The sequence below is a fragment of the Chiroxiphia lanceolata genome, chromosome 18 (assembly GCF_009829145.1).
Source record: "Chiroxiphia lanceolata isolate bChiLan1 chromosome 18, bChiLan1.pri, whole genome shotgun sequence".
Lineage (NCBI taxonomy): Eukaryota > Metazoa > Chordata > Aves > Passeriformes > Pipridae > Chiroxiphia > Chiroxiphia lanceolata.
Window position 1 is genome coordinate 8558655 of NC_045654.1, and position 22165 is coordinate 8580819.

General features: G+C 45.8%; 1 protein-coding gene across 1 annotated transcript; it reads left to right on the top strand.

Annotated features, from left to right (window-relative positions):
• The first annotated feature begins 850 nt into the window (after positions 1-850).
• Positions 851-21942, top strand: PPTC7 (protein phosphatase targeting COQ7). Its single transcript, XM_032705699.1, has 6 exons — positions 851-1166; positions 10427-10606; positions 13251-13449; positions 15594-15717; positions 17270-17399; positions 18636-21942. The coding sequence occupies exons 1-6, from the start codon at positions 965-967 to the stop codon at positions 18692-18694; spliced, it is 894 nt and encodes a 297-aa protein (XP_032561590.1). The 5' UTR covers positions 851-964; the 3' UTR covers positions 18695-21942.
• Positions 21943-22165: the final 223 nt, after the last annotated feature.

Consider the following 22165-nt stretch of genomic DNA (forward strand, 5'->3'; position numbering starts at 1 on the left):
TTCCACAGAAATCTATCACGCACTTCCACAGAAACCTCTCCTGCCAGCCCTCTCACGAGCTGGCTCCGTCCCCAAACCAACAGGGCGAGTCACCCTTTCAAACCCACATTTTTGCGGGGCGTGACTCCCATCGCTGTCCCCGGGCACCCGGAACGCGCGAGCGGCCGGAGCAGTCCCTGCGAGTTATTCGGGGCACGCGAGACACGCGGAGGGCGTGGAGGGGCAGTATCTGGGTTAGGTGCAGGGGCCGACAACGTTAATTGGGATAACTGCGGGTTATTTGGGACCCGCGGGGGTCGCTGCGAGGCAGTAGATGCGAGGGGACCCGTGTGAGGAGGCCGCGATCAGGGGTCGCTGTGAGGGAGTCGCGGGGGCCGCCGGGAGCCGCCCGCTGTTATTGTCCCGCAACATGCAAATGAGGCGGCGCGGACAGCCAATGAGAGGGCGCCCTTCGGGGCCCGCCGCGCACGCGCGCCGGGGGGTGGAGCCGACCCCGCGCCCCGCCCAGTGCCGGGCCCTCAGCTCAGCACGCGCGGCGAAGATGGCGGCGGCGGCGGCCGGCGGGGCGCGGGGGCGGCGCGGACGACTCTGACCGGGCACACACCGGGAGGGACGGAAGGGGCGAACCCGGAGAGAGCCCGCAGAGCTCCGCGGGCAGCGGGGAGGAGCGGGACCCCCCTCGGGGGGGGGGAAAGTGGCGGCGGCGCGGAAGAGCGGGGGCGCTGCCGGCGAGCCCGGCCGTGAGGGGCCGGCGCGCGGGGCGTGAGGGGCAGCGCGAGGGGCAGCGAGGGCCGCACCGCGGGGGACGCGGTCCGCGGCGGGCGCGGCTCGGAGCGGCACCGGCGCGGTCCGGCGGGCAGGGGGAGGAAGGCTGGCGCCCTGCGGCGGGCGCTCGGCGGGCAGGAGGCGGCTGCGCCGGTGGCTCCCCGCGTTCCTGGCGCTCGGCTGCTGGGCGCCCCACGCCATGTTCTCGGTGCTCTCCTACGGCAGGCTGGTGGCGCGGGCGGTCCTGGGCGGCCTCTCGCAGACCGACTCCCGCGACTACAGCCTGGTCACGGCCAGCTGCGGCTTCGGCAAAGATTTCCGCAAGGGCATCCTCAAGAAAGGCATGTGCTACGGGGATGACGCCTGCTTCGTGGCCAGGCACCGCACCGCCGATGTGCTGGGTGAGTGCCCGCGCCGGGGGGCTCAGGTGGCTTTAACCTGCCTCCCTCCCTCCCTCTCTCTCCCCCTTTCTCCCTCTGCCTCCCTGCCCCGCACATGGCGAGCGGCTCAGCCTCTGCTCGCAGACAAAGGAGCTGGTTCTGCTAGGCAGTGTCAGCGTGAGTTCGCTTTTTTAGCTTCCCGAGGAAGCTCTCTGCTGCAGCTCAACCTGCCTTTGGCTTGCGGGGCTGTGTGTGCCGGGTGTGCGGGCCCAGCCTGGACGTTTCACCTGTGGGTGTCTGTGAGGCCCAACGGCTCCGAAAGTCACAGAAACAGCTCCTGATGCGTTTCACTTCCTGTCAGCCTTTAAAACCTGACCGAGCCCTGTGGATATTCACTGCAGTTTCGCAGAAAAGATCACTGGAACAGACACTTCCTGATTTTAGCGTGTGCTGTGTCCTTGTCAGGTGAAAGGCAAAGTGACATTGAGACTGGAATCAAATGTCAAACTTCAGTTTCGGTGTTTGCTCTGGCCTGATTGCGCTCTCTGCTTTGGATTCACGGCCGAAATCAATCGTAAGGCTTCAAATTATAGATAACCAATGGAATCTTCAGTCCATGGGCAGCATTGCTTTTGACAGTGCTTGACCTTTCTCCTGTGTGCTCAAGGTTGAATTTGGCTGACTGACCTTCTGCACAAGTTACTTGTGCTGTAACTGCCAGAAGCAAATTGTCACCAAAACTTTGACACTTAAAAAAAAAGCTTCCTCCCCCCTACCCCTGTTTTTAATTTATTTCTTTAAAACCGGGGTTGCACTGTGGTATCTCACGATGTGGGAGTGCTTGGTGATTCCTGTCGTTGTAACTTGGTTGCTATTTAATAGAGCCGAGATATTTTCTGCAGGAAGCTGTAACTTGGTGCTGGGTAACAGTATTGCTGGTTATTCCCAAGGGAACTGTTACTGTCAGGGTGATGCCACAGCTTCCAGGGAGATGTGCAGAACTGGGCAGTGCATTTTAGACACTCTACATCTTCTCTGTTGTGCCTGTTCCAGAGAAACTTTTTTTTTAATTAGAATTAGCTGCTGGACACCCTTTCCTTTAACATGTGACCGACCCTGGCTGCCTTTAAAGTTCATGTTAGGCCAGCACTGATAAATAACTGAGCAATTGGTATTTGCCCTTAAGAGCAATGCAGAATATCCTTCTACTTCGAAGTGGGCTCTTGGTGTCAGGAAAAGATAGATTTAGCCCCATTTGATGATGTTTAGGGTTTTTTGGCCATATTTGGTAATTACTGTATGTGAACCCTACAGCTTGTCTTGTCTTCCTGCTGGAATCAACAGAGAGTTGCAGTTCTAAGTTGGGTCTTTGCATTAATTTTCATGGCAACTTGGAAACAAACAGAATTGTAGCTCCACTTAAGGATCAAACAACAAAGAGGACAGCAGACCAGGATGTTTGAAGTACCAAGAAGAAAATAATTTAAATAGCAAAACTGTTGATTTGGGGTTTTGGTTTGGTTTGGTTTTTTCCCCCATATGGCTATTTTCATGTTAGTTCTTTATTACTTTTTTAATGCACATACCAAAAAAACCAGATCTGTGTACGTTCTGCAAAAGCAGCAATGCTCAGGTGGGCTTTGATGCCTCTAATTTGATGCTTTTTCTTCATCTGTAGTTCTTGAGTTCACAAGCAGCAGTTTTCTCCTCGTTTCTGCTGCTGTGATCATCTCTTTACTCTCCCTTTCTCAACCAGCTCTTTTGCACTGTTGCAGGGAGAGTTTCAGCACCAGAAGTGTTTTCCTGCCCTCAATTCCTCTTAACTCTCATCACAAATCGAAGGTTCCTTAAAGATTTTCTTAAAGACCCTCATAAATTTTGTACTAACTCAATACCTGCCTAACTCTGCACCTCAACAAAACTGGCTGAACTGAACTGTTGGGTTTCCTACTTAATTTTTTGGCATTTAATGAGGGGACTCACATGGTTTGAGCCAAAGTGAACACTTGACACAGTAAGTGCTTTTGGAGGACAGTAAATTTCCAGTGTATCACCTGGAATTAGTAGTCACCAGTGACAAAGCCATGCCAGATAATTTATTTGAAATTCTTCTGTGCCAGTGTTTTCTAGAACCAGTGTGTGGAGGGCTGGCCTGTGTGGGATGGATCTGGGTGTGGTGGAGCAGTGAAAGAGCTACTCCCAGTCCTTTGGCACGAGTGCTTGGGGATTCATTTTCTTGGGTCAAACAAAAGTTGACTTGGCAGTGTGTTTATAGCAGAATCAAAATGCTAAACACTCCTTTTGTTGTAGCTGTGCTGTAGAGTCTAAAGGCTGAACATTTAACAGTGTCTTGTAGGCTGAGCTTTATTCTTTCACAGGAAGATCAGCAGAAAGCTTTCCAGTCCCTCTGTAGTTGTTAAATGCTTGGTAAGGCCTGTTACTGGTGTACTTGAATTCTTGGGTGGGTTTATATCTCCTTTTTATTTTTGTCTGGGACATACCTGTCAAATTTGCACGTTTTCTTCCCATTCTGAGCCCAGGGAGAAACAAGAAGCTCAGAACCAGTGTTTCCTTGGGGATCACCCTGAGAAAAGGAAATGGCTTTACTGCTGATGTTAATCTCTAGAGCTTTATGATTCAGGCCTGTGTTTCCTTTCTGCTGCTGCTCGTACCATGTTGTACCTTTTTGTACATTCATTATCAGTGTCTTGGGTGTTCAGATCCTCAGAATATTCAGATATCTCATGGAGATGTGGGAGCTGTTCTGTGCTGTTCATGTCTGAAGCCTTTGGAACTTTTGAGGACAGAAATACTGTTTTTCCAAGCTGAAAACCAAAACTCTTCAGGAGCTGACAGCTCTGGTTTTCCTCTTTGGCATGGGAGTAGAATTTTTAGTACATAGGGGACAACCCAAAATTTTAAAGTGAACTTGAACAGTTTTATAACCATTTCACTTATTTACCCAGAGTAAACATTAAAGCTTTTTTAGGAATTTTGAGCTGTCTCATGCTGGTGATTGATTTTTTTTCCTTATTGTTGGGCTTTGCCTTCTCTCGCTTATTCCTGCCTTATCAGGCTCCCGATGTCTTTGCTAGTTTTTTATGGATTTTCCAAGCTGTTGTGTGACTCATTATTGAAACATTGCTGCAGCCAATGCTGCATCCCGTGACAGCATCACTTATACAATGTCTGTGCTGGGGACAAGTTTGGGTGTAGCCAGTGAGACTTCACTAGTCTTCCAAACTATTTCTGTCCCTCAGGAGTAGGAAAAAACTGTCTGGCAGCAGAGAACTGTTTGTCCACTGCAGAGTTAAAATTGGACAACTGTTCTATCTGCTGCAAATCTTGATTTTGAATTCTTTGGGGGGGGAGTGGGTGGGTGCTGCAGGGCAGCTACTCTAAACTGAAAGGAACTGCACTTCATTTGAAAATTCAGTTTGTCAGCAGCCTTTTGTAAGAGCTGAAACTCCAGAGTGGCAAAGCCCCTGGAATATTGTTAGTCTCACTGTCATCAAGGAAAGTAAACTACAACACATAAAAGGATTTGTAGGTGAAATGTCAAGGTTGTTCTGGCAGCTGTAGAGGAGGAAGGGATTCCTGCTTGGATGCCTGAAGGTTACAGAGGACTATGTTAAGTGGTTTATTTGGTATCATACCTATTAAAGACATTGCTGCCTTATCACAACTTATCACACTAAAGGAGGCAAATTGTCTGCCTCCCTCAGAGCAGCCTTTCACCTACTGCAGTGGGGGAGCTCAGGGCACCTCAGAGGGAGTGATCAGTGACTTGCAAACAGTTGTGGTGTCTTAATTTGTAACAGACCACGTGGAATTTTCTGTGTAACATGAGAGCATAAGTGTAAGGAAACTACAGATTGAGAAACATCCCATTATCAGCCACATTCTTGTCAATGTAATCCACATGTCAGCAGACCTGTTCCTGAGTGGCACTGAGTGGAACCTCTGAGAATGAAACTTCAGTCTGCTTGTTCTTTTTCCCCACAGTATCTGCAGGGATGTTGCACACGACGTTTCTGATCAGAATTTCCAGTTGAACACTTATTTTAACTGTAAATGCTGTTGGTGCTTGTTGATAGCAGAAAATTTTCCATTCTTATGTGGGTCTTGGCTTGAAGGAAAAGCAGGTTCTGTCAGAAATCAGGGATTTAACTGAGCACAGTGCAGGAGGTGAGGATTAGTCATACCTGTGTCGCAGGAAACGTTGCAGAAATCTCCTGCTGTTTGCTCTGGTTCATCCTCACTGTGCTGTGAGCCTGGGACTGTTCAGCCTGGCAGGGATTTCAGTGTCTGCCTCCCCTTCTCATCAGTTCCATTCTTGCTGAACGCCTTGAGATTAAATAGTTATAACTAGGGAGTTTTTTACAAAAAATAGTTTAGTGTTCTCCTGGAGCTCCCCAAATCCACCGAGTGATTCCTTAGGCTTAAATAAAATAGGGAGGAGATCTACCTGGTGGAAACCTGTTTCAGGAGCAAGTGGATGGTAGCAGGGTGGAAACAGATAAAAGGAACTGTTGCTTTTTCCCAGGAGTAGATACACAGTTTAATGATTTCAGTTCCCTGTTTCTCCTTCAGTTTGTTTTTCAACAACCTCACTCACTTTGCCTCTTGCTTTTTGTTCCTTGTTGTCACTCACCCGGTTACACTCTCAAAACCTTTCTGTGTCATGCAAGGGTAGTTTAAGGTTTACTGTAACAGTGTGAATAAGTAACCTTTCCTTTTGTAACTCATTAGCAGTCACACACAACCTGCCTTTAGGGATTTGTATTTAACTGAGTTATTTCTTTCTCAAAACCTGAGGGGACTGTGGACAGACACCCTTTGGCTCTGAGAGATCCCAGGGGAGCTGCTGGAGGGTCACTGCTGGCTTGGAGCATTGGACATGCTCTGGATGGAGAACCTGTCTAGGTGTGTGATTTATGTCACCACTGATAAAACAGGAAATCTTATCAGTTTATCTCAGTTCTGATATGTTGACAAATATTAAGTGCTGTATTTCAAACTTGTGTGGTGCAGCAGATTGCCCATTTTTTACCACTTTAGCCTGCTATTTTTGATGCAAAATTAATTCAGCCATAAATATATCCTTTTGGTGTTCTTTTGTCAGTGATTCATTGCTATTTCAGGTGAGGATCTCAAGAAATGGAGAGTTCAGTAGGATGTGTGGAGTGTCTTACCAAGTTAATTGTGGTTGCATGCACGAGCAGTTCCTGCTGACACACTTGTGCCTGCCTGGGGCTTCTGTGTGAGTTTTATTCTTGGCTGATGCAATGGCTGAAAGTATCCATCTTCCAAGAGATTTTTAGGGACAGGGTGGTACTTTTGGACTCTGACCATGTTTGCCAGCAAGCCAGAACTTCCCCTCGTAACACTATTTATACTAAACAGGATTTGATCAGTGTGGTGGGTTTGTTATGAACTTTCAGCCTGTTTAGTTTATATTTATATGTAGTTTATATTTCTGAACTAGGCAGAACACCTGGATCTCACAAAAGTATGTGGTGAAAAGCAAATATTGCTGCTTTCAGCACTGGCTGGGTGTTCCTGGGCTCCTGCAGTGAAGCTCGTGTGTGCTGGCAGGAAAAACAACTTCCCATTTGCATTTCAGCTGGTATCTTATCCCAGGTGCTTTCAGCATTTGGAAATCAGCTTTCCCAAGTTTCCCTGCCAAGATCTTCCCTGGCTTAGTCAGTGCTGCAGCAGCAGACGCTTGGGCTTTGTCTTGTAACTTCGTGACAAGTGTTTCTCTGGGAGAGATTTTGATACATGGAATCTTTGAGAAGTTGGAAAAAGCTTTGTTTTGGACTGACACATGCAGCAAGTATTTCATCTGGCAGGAATATATGTGTGTTTTCCAGCAGAAGGCAAGGTAGTGGGGTGTTAACTCTCAGAGATTCTGAAAGGTCTCCACTGTATAGTTAAATCTTGGAGAAGTATTTATTCTTTTGAAGTAATTTATTGTGAAATTTTCAATTGCTTTATTTACACTGATGGTTCATCTGGCTGCAGGCACTGCTCTGTGTCACGTGGATGTTTGTGTAACTTCTGCCTGGGCTTGAACAGGGAATAGCCACAGGAATGTTCCTTCTATAAAATTTTCTCATTTACTGAATAGCTTGAATGAAAAAACCCCAAAGACTGTGTACAGCTCAATTGTAGCAACTCCCTGCCATGCAGTTTGTCTTGAATGTCCTGAGAATTCCTAATTTGTAACATGGTTAATACTGGAAGACAATGGTTTATGGTTCAAATGTAAGAAAAGAAAAATCTGAGTAATGTTTTTCACTTGTTAAAAAGGTAATTATTTTGAATATTTACCTTTTTTTTTGGTCTTGGATGAAAACAATGATAATAGAGATAAATAAAGCTTGGCATTATTCCTTGCTAATGATCCTGCCAATATCAGTACCTTTGAATTTTCCTTTGGTGACAGAGGGAAAACATGGTATTACATCAAAAGTTGAGTTTTCAGTTCTTGGTACTTCTGGAGTCTGGAATATCTCACAAGTAATTTTGCTCCTTGTTTGCTGTGAATCAAATACCACAAAGTTTTCTTAAACTTTATTCTCCTTTACATTTCCTCTATTTCAGCAGCAGTTTGCTCAGTCTGATTCAAAATCATATATTCCTTTCCCATGAAACTGTTCAGTTTATAGAGAATATTGAATGTAAAGATGCTGTTTTTATTTAAAAAACATGCTGAAGGCTGGCAGGACAGGATGGCTGGAGATCTTGGGGAACGTAAAAAACCTTCTTTTAAGGCAAAAAGCAATAAAGGAGGATGTTTTCTGGATGGTTTGGGGCTTCTTGGCTGGACTTGGCCTCTGTTCTGCCACTGGGCTTGGTGGCATCAGCAATTCCTGGCTCAGGGCTGGAGCAGGAGGAAGCATTTGACTGCTCTGGTGGTGTTGGATGCTTGGGGAGCCAACAAGGTCATTTAGCTTACATCAGATGTAGTGACCTATTATCTTTAGGGATACAGTTAAAAAAAAAAAAAAGGTAGGAAAAAAAAGGCCTTTGGGGAAAGACCAAAACTGGTGACATGTGAATTGCTGAGCAGATGAGGTGTGATGGTGCTGTCCCAGTGAAAGCAGCCTCCAGGGGCTGCTCCTGAATGTGAATGGTCCTGTTGACTCCTGTGCTGGGATGGAGCAGGGATCCAGCTGTCCTGGGGATTGGGGAGCAGACAGTCTGTTCTCAAGGCAGAGGAGCTGCCCATGGATGTCTAGAGGGTGATTGCTTTGGAAGGCACTGGCAGAACGTGCTCAAAGCTGTTCATGGCTTGCAGAAAGCAGACAGGAAGGCAAAGACAAAGCCAGTTCATGGCCCAAGACAGAGGATGAAATATGCTGTAACGAGCATGGATTTGCATTTCCTGCCTGGAGTGAGAAGTGAGCAAAGAAAATCAGGTGGCACACTCTTATTTTTCCTCTGAAAATGGAATAGTTTTGATAAGTCCCTTCTCAGGTGGTTGCTGTGGTGGCTCTCTGGTCGCAGAGAGCTGTAGTGTTTCTGTTCCCCTGTTTCCCAACACTGATGTAAGGTGTTTATGGATTGCTTGAGAGAACTCCATAACTTCTGCCCAGCTTTCTCTGTAACTGCCTTGGGAGCCAAGAGCTTTGGGCAGCACTTGTCAAACAGCATCTTCTCCTTGCGTTCCCCTGCTGTCAGTGAAGCAGTGCAGAGTGAAGCAGGCACAGTCTGGGTTGTGTCCATCCTAAAGGGAAGTTAAAAAAACCAGACTCGTCTGGTAACTTCACGTAAAGCACCATCATCCAACCTGGAGTTTCTGTTTCAAGTTCTAGGTCTAGAACTTTTCCTTTGTGATCTCTTATTCTAGACCTGTCCATGTGGCAGCAAGAAGCAAAGGGTCAATCCAGTATTAACCTGAGGTTGTGAAACCTGTAGGGAGGGGATTAATCTGTTCTTGAAGACTCCAGAAAAGGTGTTTTGGAGAATGCCAGGGTCCTACAAGAGCTTCTTCCCAGGATCTGGTCCCAAGGGGTTGAATGAATGCAGGGATCTGCATCCCTGTAATATTCTTCTGAGAAAGCAAAAGGACAAAGCAGGTGTCTAAAAGGTTGTGCACTATTTTAGGGAGAAATCTGATTAATGTTGATGGGCTGTTCAGAATCCTGGCAGATTATAGTTCACACCAAGGTCGGCTCCAACCCTTCCGTCTCAGTTTCAGCCCGTGTCCCATGTGAAGGGCGTTGGGAGATGAGGAAACTGAGTTTTAGCTTCTCACTCACATTTTCATGCCTTTGCTTGCAGTGTGGTTTTTTTTCCTGAGGAGACTGTCCTTCAGCACAATCTGAGCTCTGAAATTCCCCCTTTGTGCTTTTATCATGAACACATTTTAGCTTTATTACAAGCTGGGCTTGAAAGGGTTCATCCCGTGCTGAGGATCAAAGAGATTTTTGGAAAGATTTCTACATAGTAACATTTTAATCTCAAATAATGCCTTCAGCAGTATTTTACTTTAATCATTTGGGGGAAATTCAAAGTTCTAGCCAAATGACCAGCAGAATATGATGTCTGCTGCTCACCTCCCTCTGAACACCCCCTTTCCATGAGCACCTTCCCTGTTTTCCTCTCAGAAGCTTCCAAAGCTTTGGCAAAATTGCTCAAATTTTCTGATCCAAGTTTTTTAGAATAACTAAATGCAAATTGACTGGATCGTAGTTAGTTTTCATTCTCTTGCTTGGCTGAAGCTGTAAGCAACAAATTCTCCTTGGAAGGGCTAGGTCCCAGCATTGTGTTGGTTACATGGATTTTGGGATACATGGGAATTGAGATTACCAAATAGAAAGTATTGTTTTTCATATGAACATTGAGAAAAAACTGGGCTGCTGGATAGTGGGGAAGAGTTTCTTTATCATTTCTGTACTAGTTAAAATCTTAACAACCATCACATTTAATTTTTCCTTTCTAATGAGCTAATCAAAGGTTAATGGGATTGAATTCCCATCTTCCCCCCCAAATTCCCTATTTCTCTAGTGGAGTCAACCTCCTCATCCTCAGCATTAGACTTTTACCTTTTTTCCAGCACTTCAGATTATATTTAGGATTTGTCTGGGAGCTGACGTCAGCAGTTATCTCACAAATACTTGGAAATTTCTTTGCTAATCCAAGCTGTTTTTCAGGCAGGTGCCGAGTCCTACCTTTTAGTTACTAAATATCCGAAGTGATGTAAATAAGTAAACCCCTTGTTTTGGAAAGCATTGCCGTTCACGGAACACTCATTTTCTCTTCTCTTCCAGGGGTGGCAGATGGTGTCGGTGGCTGGAGAGACTACGGGGTTGACCCCTCTCAGTTCTCAGGGACTCTCATGCGAACGTGTGAACGTTTAGTGAAAGAAGGACGGTTTGTTCCCAGCAATCCTGTCGGGATTCTCACTGCAGGCTATTGTGAGCTGCTGCAGAACAAAGTACCTCTGCTTGGTAAGACACCAGAAATCTGTCAGTTCAATCTGGGTTGTGTGTTACCTACACACGGACTTAGTGAGAGTTGCTTGAATCTGTTGGCAGCTTCTGCAACAAATCTGCAGGCAGTCAACTTATTTCTTTCTATGTTTCCTTGTTTCTCTTGTATGTTTAAAAGCTGTTTTAATTAATTTAGTAATGCAGGGAATATTTGTGTATGTGTGTGTGTATATATAAAATGAAAGGCCAGCTGCCTTTCTGTGTGAAGGGTGAATTCACCAGAGTTTGCAGGGCGAGTTCTGCAGCAGAACACGCTGTGGCACATGTGCTCACCCTGTGTTTTGGAGGTATAAATAACTGTTCTCTGCTGAAAACTCTTCATGGTTGGTTGTGGCTTTTTGCTTAAGCTCTGCAAGGAAAAATATTTTCTGAGAATAACTGGATGCAGTTCTGCTCATTCCTGGCCTTACTGCTCCTGTTGCCTTTTATGTCTAGTGAACTCAAACCCCAATTGGTTGATCTCAGTAGTTTATATCATCTGATCTCTGGGAGTATTATTTTTATAAATCTTTGTGGGGGATTCATTACAGATCTTTCTGAAAGCCAACTGAAGTAGATGCTTCACATATTCTGTGTCAGACTTGATGTGAGACAGGGCATTCAGCTGCCTTGGGAATGGGAGCAGATAGAGAGGTGCCATTTGGCCTGAGCTGACAACCGTGCAAAGGGGACACTTTCTAAAGGACATGAGCCCTCCTGTGCACCAAGAGAGTGTTGCCCTGTGTGATATGTGCAGGGCTCACCTGACCTTAAGCTCCTGTGCCAGAGGAGTGCAGGGTGAGCTATATTTAACTTGTCTGCTGAGCTGGGAGCAGATGTTCTCGCATTATACGCCTAAAGAATAGGTTGGAACCTCAGCAGTGACCTTAAGTGTCACCAAAATAGCAGAGCTCAGTAATGACATTAGGATTTGGGGTGGTTAATGGTGCTTATTTCTGCAAAGCAGATGTAGCTGTAAGTGATCTCCAAAGTGGGCCACTGGAGAGAGCTTCCCCACGGCTTTGGAGACGGAGGCAGCTCAGCTGGGCTTGACCTTTGCAGGGCTGAAAAGCAGCGTGTGCTGAGTCACAAGATCTGCATTCCACACATGGCCTCCTGGTTACACTCTGCTAATAGAGTTAGAATTTGAAACTAATGATCCTTAGTGTTTCTCCTTTAACAGAGAACAGTATTTTTAGAAGGAGGAATAAAACCCTGGAATTACCACAGCAGTGAGCATTTGGAGTTTATTTAAAATAAAGGGAAGGGAGAGGACTTCGTTAAGGAGGATTCATTAGGCAGTAACTTTTCCTTGCTGTTGTGCTCTGAGCCTGGATACTTGGTTCATCAGAACTGAATCCAGCAAATATTATAAAATAAAACTGAAATGGGAGGAAACTGTGCCAATTATTTAAACACTGTTGTGTTGCAGAACAGTCTTGGACACATCTAAAATCGGAGCTTTTCGTGTAGTATGTTTTGTAAGAGTGGAGAAGGTCCTGTGTGTTCACTAGAGAACAAATTCAGGGCAAGTGCATCGCAGGGAACTGTGTTAGAAAGGGAAATGTGTGGAACAGGCAATGCCTGGAGCCAGCTGCACTTGTGCACTAGCAAGGCTCATCCTGAGCTTAGCTCATTGCAAGCCTGTGGTCTGTCCAACATGTAGCCTTGCTTGGAAAATCCTGCTGGAGGAACACAGGATAGAAGATGAAGACTTGTGATATGGGACAGAAGTCAAGAAGAAAGGCTTTAGCTGTATCTCACTCCTGAGGAAGGAAATGTCTGCTGTGGATGTGCTGTCCTGTCCTGTCTGCAGGAATGGAGCAGTTGCTGGTTGCTCTGAAGGACTCTGTGGATGTGTTTCTTTGCAACACAGTTATTTTTGTGGCTTGCAACCAAGCACAGTTGGTGGCCATTTCCCAGTGAATGAACCAAGAATTCCACGGTGCCCTCAAGCATAACTGGGATAGTTCTGAGCACGGCTGACATGTTCCTGTTGTTACTTTAATCTGGAATAGTGTTTGTCTCTGAAACATGTTTTCTTTGCACTTTGGAAGTTGGTCTCCTGAGGATGTGAAGCAGGCTCTGCACAACCAGGCTGGGAAGAGCAGCATTTTCATGTTCTGAGCAGAGAAATGCAATAGGACCTAACACTTAATTGCAAACATTCTTTACTTAGCGTGGTTTATTTACAGCTGATGAGTGAAACTGTGTGGAGAGCACCTGGCATTGCGTGGATGCTGCTGGAATTCTATTATGTCCATGATTTCGGAATTTCAGTATTTTATGTGAGTTCTGTAAATCCAGTCCTATAGCAGAATGTGCTGACATATGTTGGGTTGGAAAACTGTAAATAAGCCAAACAAAACAGGTATTTGTCAGCATAATGTGTTTACCAAAATCAGAGCAGGAAAAGTGAGTCCTACACAAAAATCAGACATGGCATTGCAAAGATTTTTACCATTTTGCTGTCTTTATTTTATATTAATTGTGGCATTATTGAGCGTTTCCATTTTTCCTGGTTATTAAACTTTGATAAGTGTTTGAATAATTGAACTGTTGATGAAATCAGTGGGAGAAGCAGCAGTTTGTGTGAGGCTGACTGCAGTCCCTGTGTTTGCAGGGAGCAGCACAGCTTGTATCGTGGTTCTGGACAGGACAAGTCACCGTTTACACACAGCCAACCTGGGGGACTCCGGGTTTTTGGTGGTCAGAGGAGGAGAAGTTGTCCATCGCTCTGATGAGCAGCAGCATTACTTCAACACTCCCTTCCAACTCTCAATAGCTCCTCCAGAAGCAGAAGGAGTTGTCTTAAGTGACAGGTAAGGTGGGGAAGGAACTGAAATTTTTAATCTGTGCGTGTGAGCGGCTCCCAGGAAGTTGCAGTTTTGCTGGGGGGCTCTTCCTGGCCTGCAGGATTTCAGCTTGTGTCCAGTCAGGTCTGCTCCTGATAATGTGAACATTTATCACCTTGTACTTAACTTTGCACCTGTTGCAGAGCATGAGTTTATTGGGCTAATGGTTATTTATGCTGGCCTATTCCCATGGTCCTGATCCATGGGGAGATGTCGCTGGCTAAAGCTGGTGTATGTGCTGGTCATCCTGGACAAGTGGCTGCTCTTACTAGTTCCAATCCCTGTCTGTGCTCCCTTGAGACTGTTTGGAGTAGCTAATTTAGATATTTTGGCACTGAGGTAGCAAGTGCTTGAAGAATAGAGCAGAGGGACATGTGACTGTAAGTTGTGTTTCCAAGTAGCTGTTTCCCTCAGCATATTGTATTTGACCAAAACGAGCAAAAAAACTGCTTGGCAGAACACCAGGCTGGGAATGAGAGGATGAGGAGAGGACAATCTGTTCACAGAAATGAGTCCTTTCAAAGGCTGGCTTGTTCCTATGTCTTCCCCTAAGAATGTCAGGCTGATCCACCCTGGCTTTGTGAACCCTCATCGGTAATATGAAATAAGTTTTTAAAAAATCAGCTTTCAAACTGTGTTAAAATAGAATCAATTAGGTTGGAAAAGACCTCTGATATCATTGAGTCCAAGTATATACAGTTCTCAGAAATGATTATTCACTCATTGAAGTGATCTCTGTCATCTGAATATAGGGAGATTGCAACAGGATCTTCAGACAGTGGCCATGGCATCCAGCTCAAGTCTTTGATGCAAGGTTTGGACTCGGTGATCCTAAGGCTCTTTTCCAACCTAAGTGATTCTCTGAAGTCTCAAGGCTGAGGCAGTGAAGGTTATAACTTCAGTGCCAAAATAGCTCTTTTTGAAAGTGTTGTTAAAGTTGTTGAAACTCCTGACCGTTCCTGCCTGTGGCTTTATTTCCTCATCTTACAGCTGCCGAGAGGAAGCCAGGGTAGAACTCTGAAATTAAACCCCTCAATAATCCAACCTCTTTGTCTGACTAAAATTAAATGAAATTTGAAATTCCAGAGCTGTAAAAGTCTTCATTTTTCTGAGATTCTCTGTCATCCGTAGGAAGACCATAAAACCCAAAAAGCAGAAGGATAATTGATCATGTCCAGTGGAAGTCAGGGAAGCCAAGTAATCTGAGTCATCCCATAATAAGGAAAAGCACAAGATAAATGTGCTCCCACACTTGAGCTGTGAATCATGATTACAGCTTTCTGGCTGGTTCCTGTGCTGTTCCTGACGTTAATTAGTACTCATGGGCCTCACCGAAACACTTCTCCAGTCCCTTTTTTATTTGTTGTCCCAGTTCAGTGGGGAATTTGGCTAAATATGGGCACAGGCAGGCAAGCTCAGCTCCATCAACCTTCCTGAGGCTGCAGATCAGTGGAGCAAAGCAGCTCCTCTGTGTTTTGGCAGAGAGGCAGCAGTTTCTCCTTTTAAAGACCCCTGAAGAGTCTTTAAAAATGAAAGTTTTGTTTTTATGTTGCCTCAGAGAATCAGATTTTGCAGCAATATTCATGGCCAAATGGGATGTTTTCTCCTCTTGCTGTTGTCTAATGTCTTAGACACAAGCATTCCAACTGGCTGAGGTCTCCTGGTAGACGTATTTCTTATTCCATTGAATTAGAAAGTGATTCAAAATCCTGAATTGTTTGGGCCATTATGAATTGTCCTTTCAGGTATTGCTCTCTTACATGTTTAAGACGAGCAGGAGGAAGCCCTGAGCTGCCCTTCTGCTTAATGGTTTCCATGGAGACACACTCATGAAGCAGATTAATTTGCAGGATTGTTCATCTGGGAACTGTAACTGCAAATCCTTGGTGGAGTAGCTGGAGTTTTACCTGTTTGCAGTCCCGGTGCTGCGCTGGAGCTCCCTGGCCAGGCTGTGCTGGTGCAGAGGCTCCACAGTCAGTGATTCTTCCTTTATTTTGCAAAAAGCCCCCAACTGTAGTGAAGTGCAGGAGCTGTGGCTGTGCTGTTGGATGTTCCCTGGGGGTGTGAGGAGTCCTTTTTAACCTCTCTGTCCCCTCCCTGTCCCCCCCCAGCCCCGAGGCTGCCGACAGCACGTCCTTCGATGTGCAGCTCGGGGACATCATCCTGACGGCGACAGACGGGCTGTTCGACAACATGCCCGACTACATGATCCTGCAGGAGTTAAAGAAGCTGAAGGTGGGTGTGTGATTCCTCAATCCCTCACATCTTTTGTGCTGCTAAACCTGAATCCTTCAAAGGCTTTTCACATAATCCCCCATGTGAGCAGTGGGAAGGGATGCTGACCCCAAAGCTCTGTCTCATGGATCTGCATCCAGAGGCAGCAGCTGGGGCATAAATTTCCCAAGTGGCAGCTGGTTCCATGGCAATAACTGGGAAGGGAAGGGGGAAATGTTCAGTCCAGACTCTGCCCTTGGCCAGCTCCTCACACACGGCACCTGCAGCTTGTAGATGCTACACATGAAAATAGAGCATCTTCTCCCGGGTTGTTTGGGGGCTGAGCTTACACTTCAAATGATTTCCAGCTTTTCTGAAGTTTTATAAATCAGGAATTCTAATGGAGTATGTGCTGTCTGAACTGTGGGTTGCACGTGCTTGAAAATCTTTAATGTTCTGTTAAAAAAAAAAAAATCCTGGCAACTTTCCCAGGTTAGTGACCACAAATGTTCTTTTTAAATAGTAAAAATGCATTAAAAGATTTTAATTTGGGTGAGAACATTTAGCTTAAGGCTATTTACTTACAGAAAGGAAAGTATACTTAAGGAGATATCAATATGTATAACCTCCCTCAGGAAACTACTTTGCTGTGAAATGCAAATAAGAGTGACATAGAGAATTACAGTGTGGTTTTCAGAGGATTTGGCCTGTTCTTATCCTGCAGCTACACAAGTCACTACCCCGTGTGGCTGCAGCCACCTCACAGCCCTGTCTGTGGGCAGAGAAGGGTTGTCCTGGGCGGACCCTGGAGCTGGAATTCCCTTGTGGAAGAAGGCTGAGCTCCACCTTTTGGCGTGTTTGGGAAAGGCACCGGAGTTCCCCGAGGGGTTCAGCCAAAAGTTAATCACATAAACGCCTGCTAATTCCCAAACCTGCGGGGAAGGCTCCTGAAATGACAGGGCACTTCAGAACGGTTACAGACTAAAAGAGCAGTGCTTGTCTGTCATGTTGGCCTGAGCGAGACAAGCCTTGCAGTGGAGCAGCAGAGTTATTGAAACTGAATTAAAAACAGGCCCTTAAAATGCAGCCTGGAGAAAGTTTGTGGTTTTTTTGTCATCTGACTTTTAAAGTGCCCCTTCTCCCCAAGTGTGCTCTTGTTGATTGGGGTAAGAGGGTCAGGGGTGCAGGAATTGCACCTGAGGTAAAGCATAAACACTTCACCAAAACACGAGTGGGAGTTTGCAGGTGAAGTGCAGGGACAGCTCCAAATGTCCCCTTTCCTTCAGCTGAGTCTGGTTGGAGTATTAGTTTTCTAAGTTTGTAAATTCTGTAAACCCTCCAAACCCAAGTCTTGTAGCTGCTGGTGGGGGGTTGAGGCCCGGCCTTGGCTGGTGAAGCTGCACAGTTGTAACCCCGTTTATAAAGCCGAAAGGGTGGGGAGGGCTCTCTTTGTGCAAGGGAGGCTGATAATTAGTGCCCTGGCACTGAGCGACCTCCAAAACTGACAGGCAGCAGCAAAACAATGCCTGGAGACTTCCTCATAACAAATAAACCCTTTTCCTGCTGAATTCAGAACTCCAACTACGAGAGCATCCAGCAGACTGCCCGGAGCATCGCGGAGCAGGCGCACGAGCTGGCCTATGACCCCACGTACATGTCGCCCTTCGCGCAGTTCGCCTGCGACAACGGACTGAACGTGAGAGGTGAGAGTGTCCTCCTCCCACCCTGCCATCCCTGAGGAGCCTTTAGCACAGGGAAGTTCTGGTGTCTCAAAATGCAGTGGGAGAGCAGAACGTTAGGAAGCGTGGTTGGCAGGATTGCACCAGGCTCGTGTGGGATTTGGAGTAGGAGCTTCCCGTGGGGAAGCAGCTGGAGCCCAGAGAACGCAGTGCACTGGTGGTTTTATTTTTAACCCAGTATGTACATTCCTGCCCCAGGCTCCTGGGGAAACTGTGCTTGATTTGTTCTTGGATTTGGATGTGTGGGTGGTGATGTGTGAGGATGGCTTTTGTTGAATTTTTTTATTTTTTAAAGTCTTCTCTTACAGCTGCATTTCAGCTGAGGTTCTGCCCAATCTTTGGTAGTTTTTGGGTTTGTTATTTTGGTTGAAATTTTGTGACTCTTTTACCATTGGCATCCCCATCCTGATCTCTCCATTGGTTCTGCTTCTGGGCTCTAAAAGATACTGACACCTGGCAGAGCTCAGAGCCTGAGCAAACACCTTTCTTTTTTTTTTTTTTTTCTTTTAAATATCTCAATATAATTCTGCTGGTAAAGATGTTCTTATCTCTCTATCGGGAGGGCAGGATTTCCTGCCCCTTTCCTAAGGTAGAGCTTGGGCTCCCTGGTGCTCCAGGCTCAGTCATTGAGAAGTGAAACTGCAGATCTCTGGATTCTCTAGTGTGACTTCCCAATAACAAAATACCTCTCCTGAGCCCTTTCTCCAGGATTTGAGTGTGTTGCTCTGGATGTTGAGGACTGAAAAGTAGCTACTAAAAATGCTAAGTAGCTTTTAGAAACACATGAGGTAATACAGTGTTGGAGAAGATGCTAAAGTGGTGTTTGATTTACAGTGGAAATTCCTGAGGAGATCTGACTTCATGGCAGTTTCCTTGTAACAGAGCAGTGTCAGGTGTTTTGTGCATTTATTCAGTAGTCTGCTAGAAAACAGGCTCTGTGCTCTGCCAGCTGCCAGTGTTCAAGGTTCTGACCTCCTTTTCTCAGCCTGATCTCACTGGAGCTGAACAGGAGAGTGTTTTTGTGCTGTGTTAGATGTCACTGCTCCCCTGGTTTGGAAAGGAGATGGAGGAAGCAGAGTTGGTGTCTACACTGAACAGGCTTTGAATATTTCATTTTAAAAGAATTTTCCACGGGAAATGACACAGATGATGCGAAGACGACGAGTTTGATGAAATAAGTGATGTTTTCCTTCACTGCAGGGGGCAAACCAGACGACATCACCGTCCTTCTGTCCATCGTGGCCGAGTACACAGACTGAGGGGCTGGCCCGCTCCCGGAGCCCCGCACGGTTTCCTGCTGGCAGGATTGATCCCTCCTCCCTCCTGCCCTGGGCAGCTGGCCCTGAGCCCGGCGCCCGTCCTGAGACAGCCGAGTCCTTGCTAAGAACCACTCGTAGAACACTGGTCTTGCTCTGCCAGCAAGAGATGAAGAAGCTCAAGGCCTGGAGCGTCTGTCAGAGCTTAGTCATTGTCCGTGCCAGGGGCAGGATCCATCCCACGGCGTTCCCGCACTGGAGATGGGACTTTCCAAGGAGTAGAATTGGTTGATCATCTTTCAGAGTAGATCAATAGGTAACCCCTCTGCACGAGGGCATCTTACTCTTTCCTAGGAACGTTCGCTGTTGTTGAGGGTGTGTTACAGCCCCAGTTCCATAAAGCATAGTCTTGTTCCAGTGGTAGCCGAGGTTTCGTGTTCCTGAGCTCCAGTTTTCAGGAGATTTATAACTGCTGTAAACATTCTGCTCTTGCCATCCATGGTGTCAGCCTTAGGAACCTTTTCTAGTACGAGATTTCAAACAAACCTAGTTCAAGTTATATGGATGCAAATGTGTTTTGTGATTTCAGGTGCTTAACTGTGATCTTAAAAAAAGTTCTGCAGATCATTCGTCCATAATGGGCCTGGTTCTGGATGTTTTGGCTGTGGATAATTATTATTTTTATTAAACAAGACTTCTAGCTCAGTCTCAAACAGCCGAGCTGGCCACAGCTGAGGTCTTTGAGCATTTGAACCCATCTCCTGGTGGGAAATGCTCCGGTGGGAGGTTGCACAAGGAACAGCTCGTCCTCAACTCCCAACGTCCTCACTTTGGGTAGATAATCCTGTCGTTGATGAAGCCTAATTTGTGTTAATAATCGCCATTGCTTGTAGAACAGAATATGCTGCACCACTTTTAAGTCCAGCTCATCCTTTCTGACTCAACAGGCACCTCTTTGCTTCTGCTGCGGCAGCGAGTACGAAAATGAAACTTAATGAATAATCAGCAAAACTTACATTTCAGTAACTAAAGTTTAGGGGTTTCAATGAACCTTAATGATGTTTACAGTTATCTAACAGCCACTTTGCAATACGACATTTCGTTTTCAATGACAGTAGCTCACCTTTGTCCCCCCCCCCTTCCAGCCAGCTTTTCCTTTTCCTTTCCTGAGGCTCATACAAAAGCTGAGAGCTGTAAAGATATATATATTTTTGGTCAGTTTTTCATTAACTTTTTTGCCGGTAGAAAAGTATGTAGAAATAAATTAAAGCCATGTTTTTATATATAAAAAGTCGGGTAATGTTGCTGTTTAGGTGAGTGCAGTTAAACTTGGTCAGTAAGGAATCTTTCCTGCTCTCAAGAGGAGATTTTTACTACCTGGTTTATTGTATTAAAACTGTTTAAGTTTGAGGTTACCTCAACTTGTTTAAAGAATTTTTGTGGACTTGTACTGTATATTTGCGTAACTATGTCAAGCTTTTATTTAAGGTCATTTAACATGTACCATGTACATGTCATTTTACTATATTTCAATGCATCATGCTTGTAACAGGCATTTCATTTATAATAAGTGATTAATTTGGGAGCTCTTCAGTAATTTATCTGCTATTCCTCAATTGGCATAATGTTAGGGATCTACTTTGAATCACCTTGTAATTACTTGTCAAAATGCCTTAACTACCCTAACTTGACCAAAATGGGATTTTGGTGAGGGTATGGGGAGGATTCTGTTAATGAAGAGAAATTAATTAGTTTTGTGACACATGAGCAGTGAGTGGTGGAGAACTTTGCACAACCTGTCAGTCCTTGTTTTGAACTGGCCCAGCTGTGCCTGGCTGGCTGTTCGAGGAATGTATTCACTGAGCACAGGGCTTTGTTCCTCGCCTTGGGGGGGCCTTGCCCTCCCAAATCTGGGTGTCTTCACATTTTGTCCGCCAGTATTTCCCCTCAGCTTCTGGATTAGAGCAGATTTGATCAATTCTTGTGTCCCCTGACCTTCCCTTCAGGAGCCCTGGGCTGTTGCTCTGACCTGCTCTCAGCACAGTCCCCAGCCCTGGTGTTTTTCCCCCCGGCTTTCCAGAACTTTCCCTGGGGACGTGTGCGGGTCAGAGGGATGCACCAGGGTCTGGAATTGCCTGTGAGGCCAAGCTGTGCTCCCTGTCTGTACCCACAGAGCCCTTTGCCTCATATCACACCATGAGTTGTTGTGGGTTTTTTGTTTTGTTTTGTTTTTTTTCATAAAGAACAAATTTGGATTTTGATTTACAAATCATGAGTTTTTCCCTCACCAGGCACACCAAAGACCAGTAAAGCTTTTAGCTTTTCCATCTGTTTATAAAGCAATACTGTATTATAAAGAATTGATATTTTTATCACATGCTTGATTGTGTTGGGTTTTTTTTAAGACGTGCACTCTGAACATATCAAACCTGAGTTTTTCCTACGAACTTATCGCTGTCTGCGCACAAGAGATTTTGGGAGAAGGAAACGACAGGGCCCATCCTATCAAAGTAATTCCCAGCAATGCATGAAGCAGTAACACTTGCTAGGGGAAGGTTAGTGGGAATGTTCCCGAGGGGAATGGACAAGAAAGGTGTTCCCTGACTTGGAAGCGAGCGGAGCTTGGAGCTGCTGCAGAGGGTTGTTCTTTCTGGGGAGCTGGTGGGTCAGCAGGAGTTTGTCCCCCAGGAAGCTGGGATTGCTCCAGCAGCATTAGGAGGGGTTGGGGTGAAGCAGGGCTAGGATGTGGTGAGTTGAAAAGCTCTGTGGTTCCTGCTGCTTTCCTGGCTGTCTCTGGGAGAGTTGTGACACACAGGTTCCCTCCAAATGTCCTTTGTTGTGTTTCTCGAGAAGGTCAGGCTGAAAACAAAACCAAAAAGCAGATTTGGGACCAGACAGTTACGAGTGAGTGGAGGAGAAGGAGAGGAGAAGGTCTGGCAAAGGTGGGAGGATTTAGTGATGGAATCTCCATGTCTTGGGAAGGGACATCCTTTCTCCTGGGGGAATCAGCTGGTGTGTGTGGAATCCACTGTATGCAGTTCTGACAAAGGTGGCTGAAACCATGAAGCAAATGTGAGTCTGTACCTGAGGATGCTTTTCTGTTGCTGTTAAAATGAGACTATCATCTATGCTTACCTAAGAGGCAATTATGTGAATTTCATGTCTGAGGTATAACTTATGCAGGAATAGTTCTGTAAATACATTTAAATGAATTGTAAAGATATTTAATAAATATAGTATTTATACTAAAATGTGCTTTTTTTAAAGTCAAGTTGCCTGCAAACCCTCTGTGTGTTGCCGTGGGGATGTGGTTGGTGGTGCAGAGGCACAGCCAGCGCTGGGTGGGGGCTGTCACTGTCACCCCCCTGCAGTGCCTCAAATCCACACCTGAGTGACACCCAACAGTCTGGCAGGAAGATACTGATCCTTTAATTGACCAAGGACTGGGAATTTTGGTGTTGTGTGACTTTGGAA

Bases quoted from the DNA above. Each gene is read 5' to 3' on its own strand.
- PPTC7 (XM_032705699.1), top strand. From the start codon at position 965: ATGTTCTCGGTGCTCTCCTACGGCAGGCTGGTGGCGCGGGCGGTCCTG. The intron at 10,607-13,250 runs GTAAGACACCAG...CTGTGTTTGCAG, and splicing joins GAACAAAGTACCTCTGCTTG to GGAGCAGCACAGCTTGTATC. The intron at 17,400-18,635 runs GTGAGAGTGTCC...CCTTCACTGCAG, and splicing joins CAACGGACTGAACGTGAGAG to GGGGCAAACCAGACGACATC.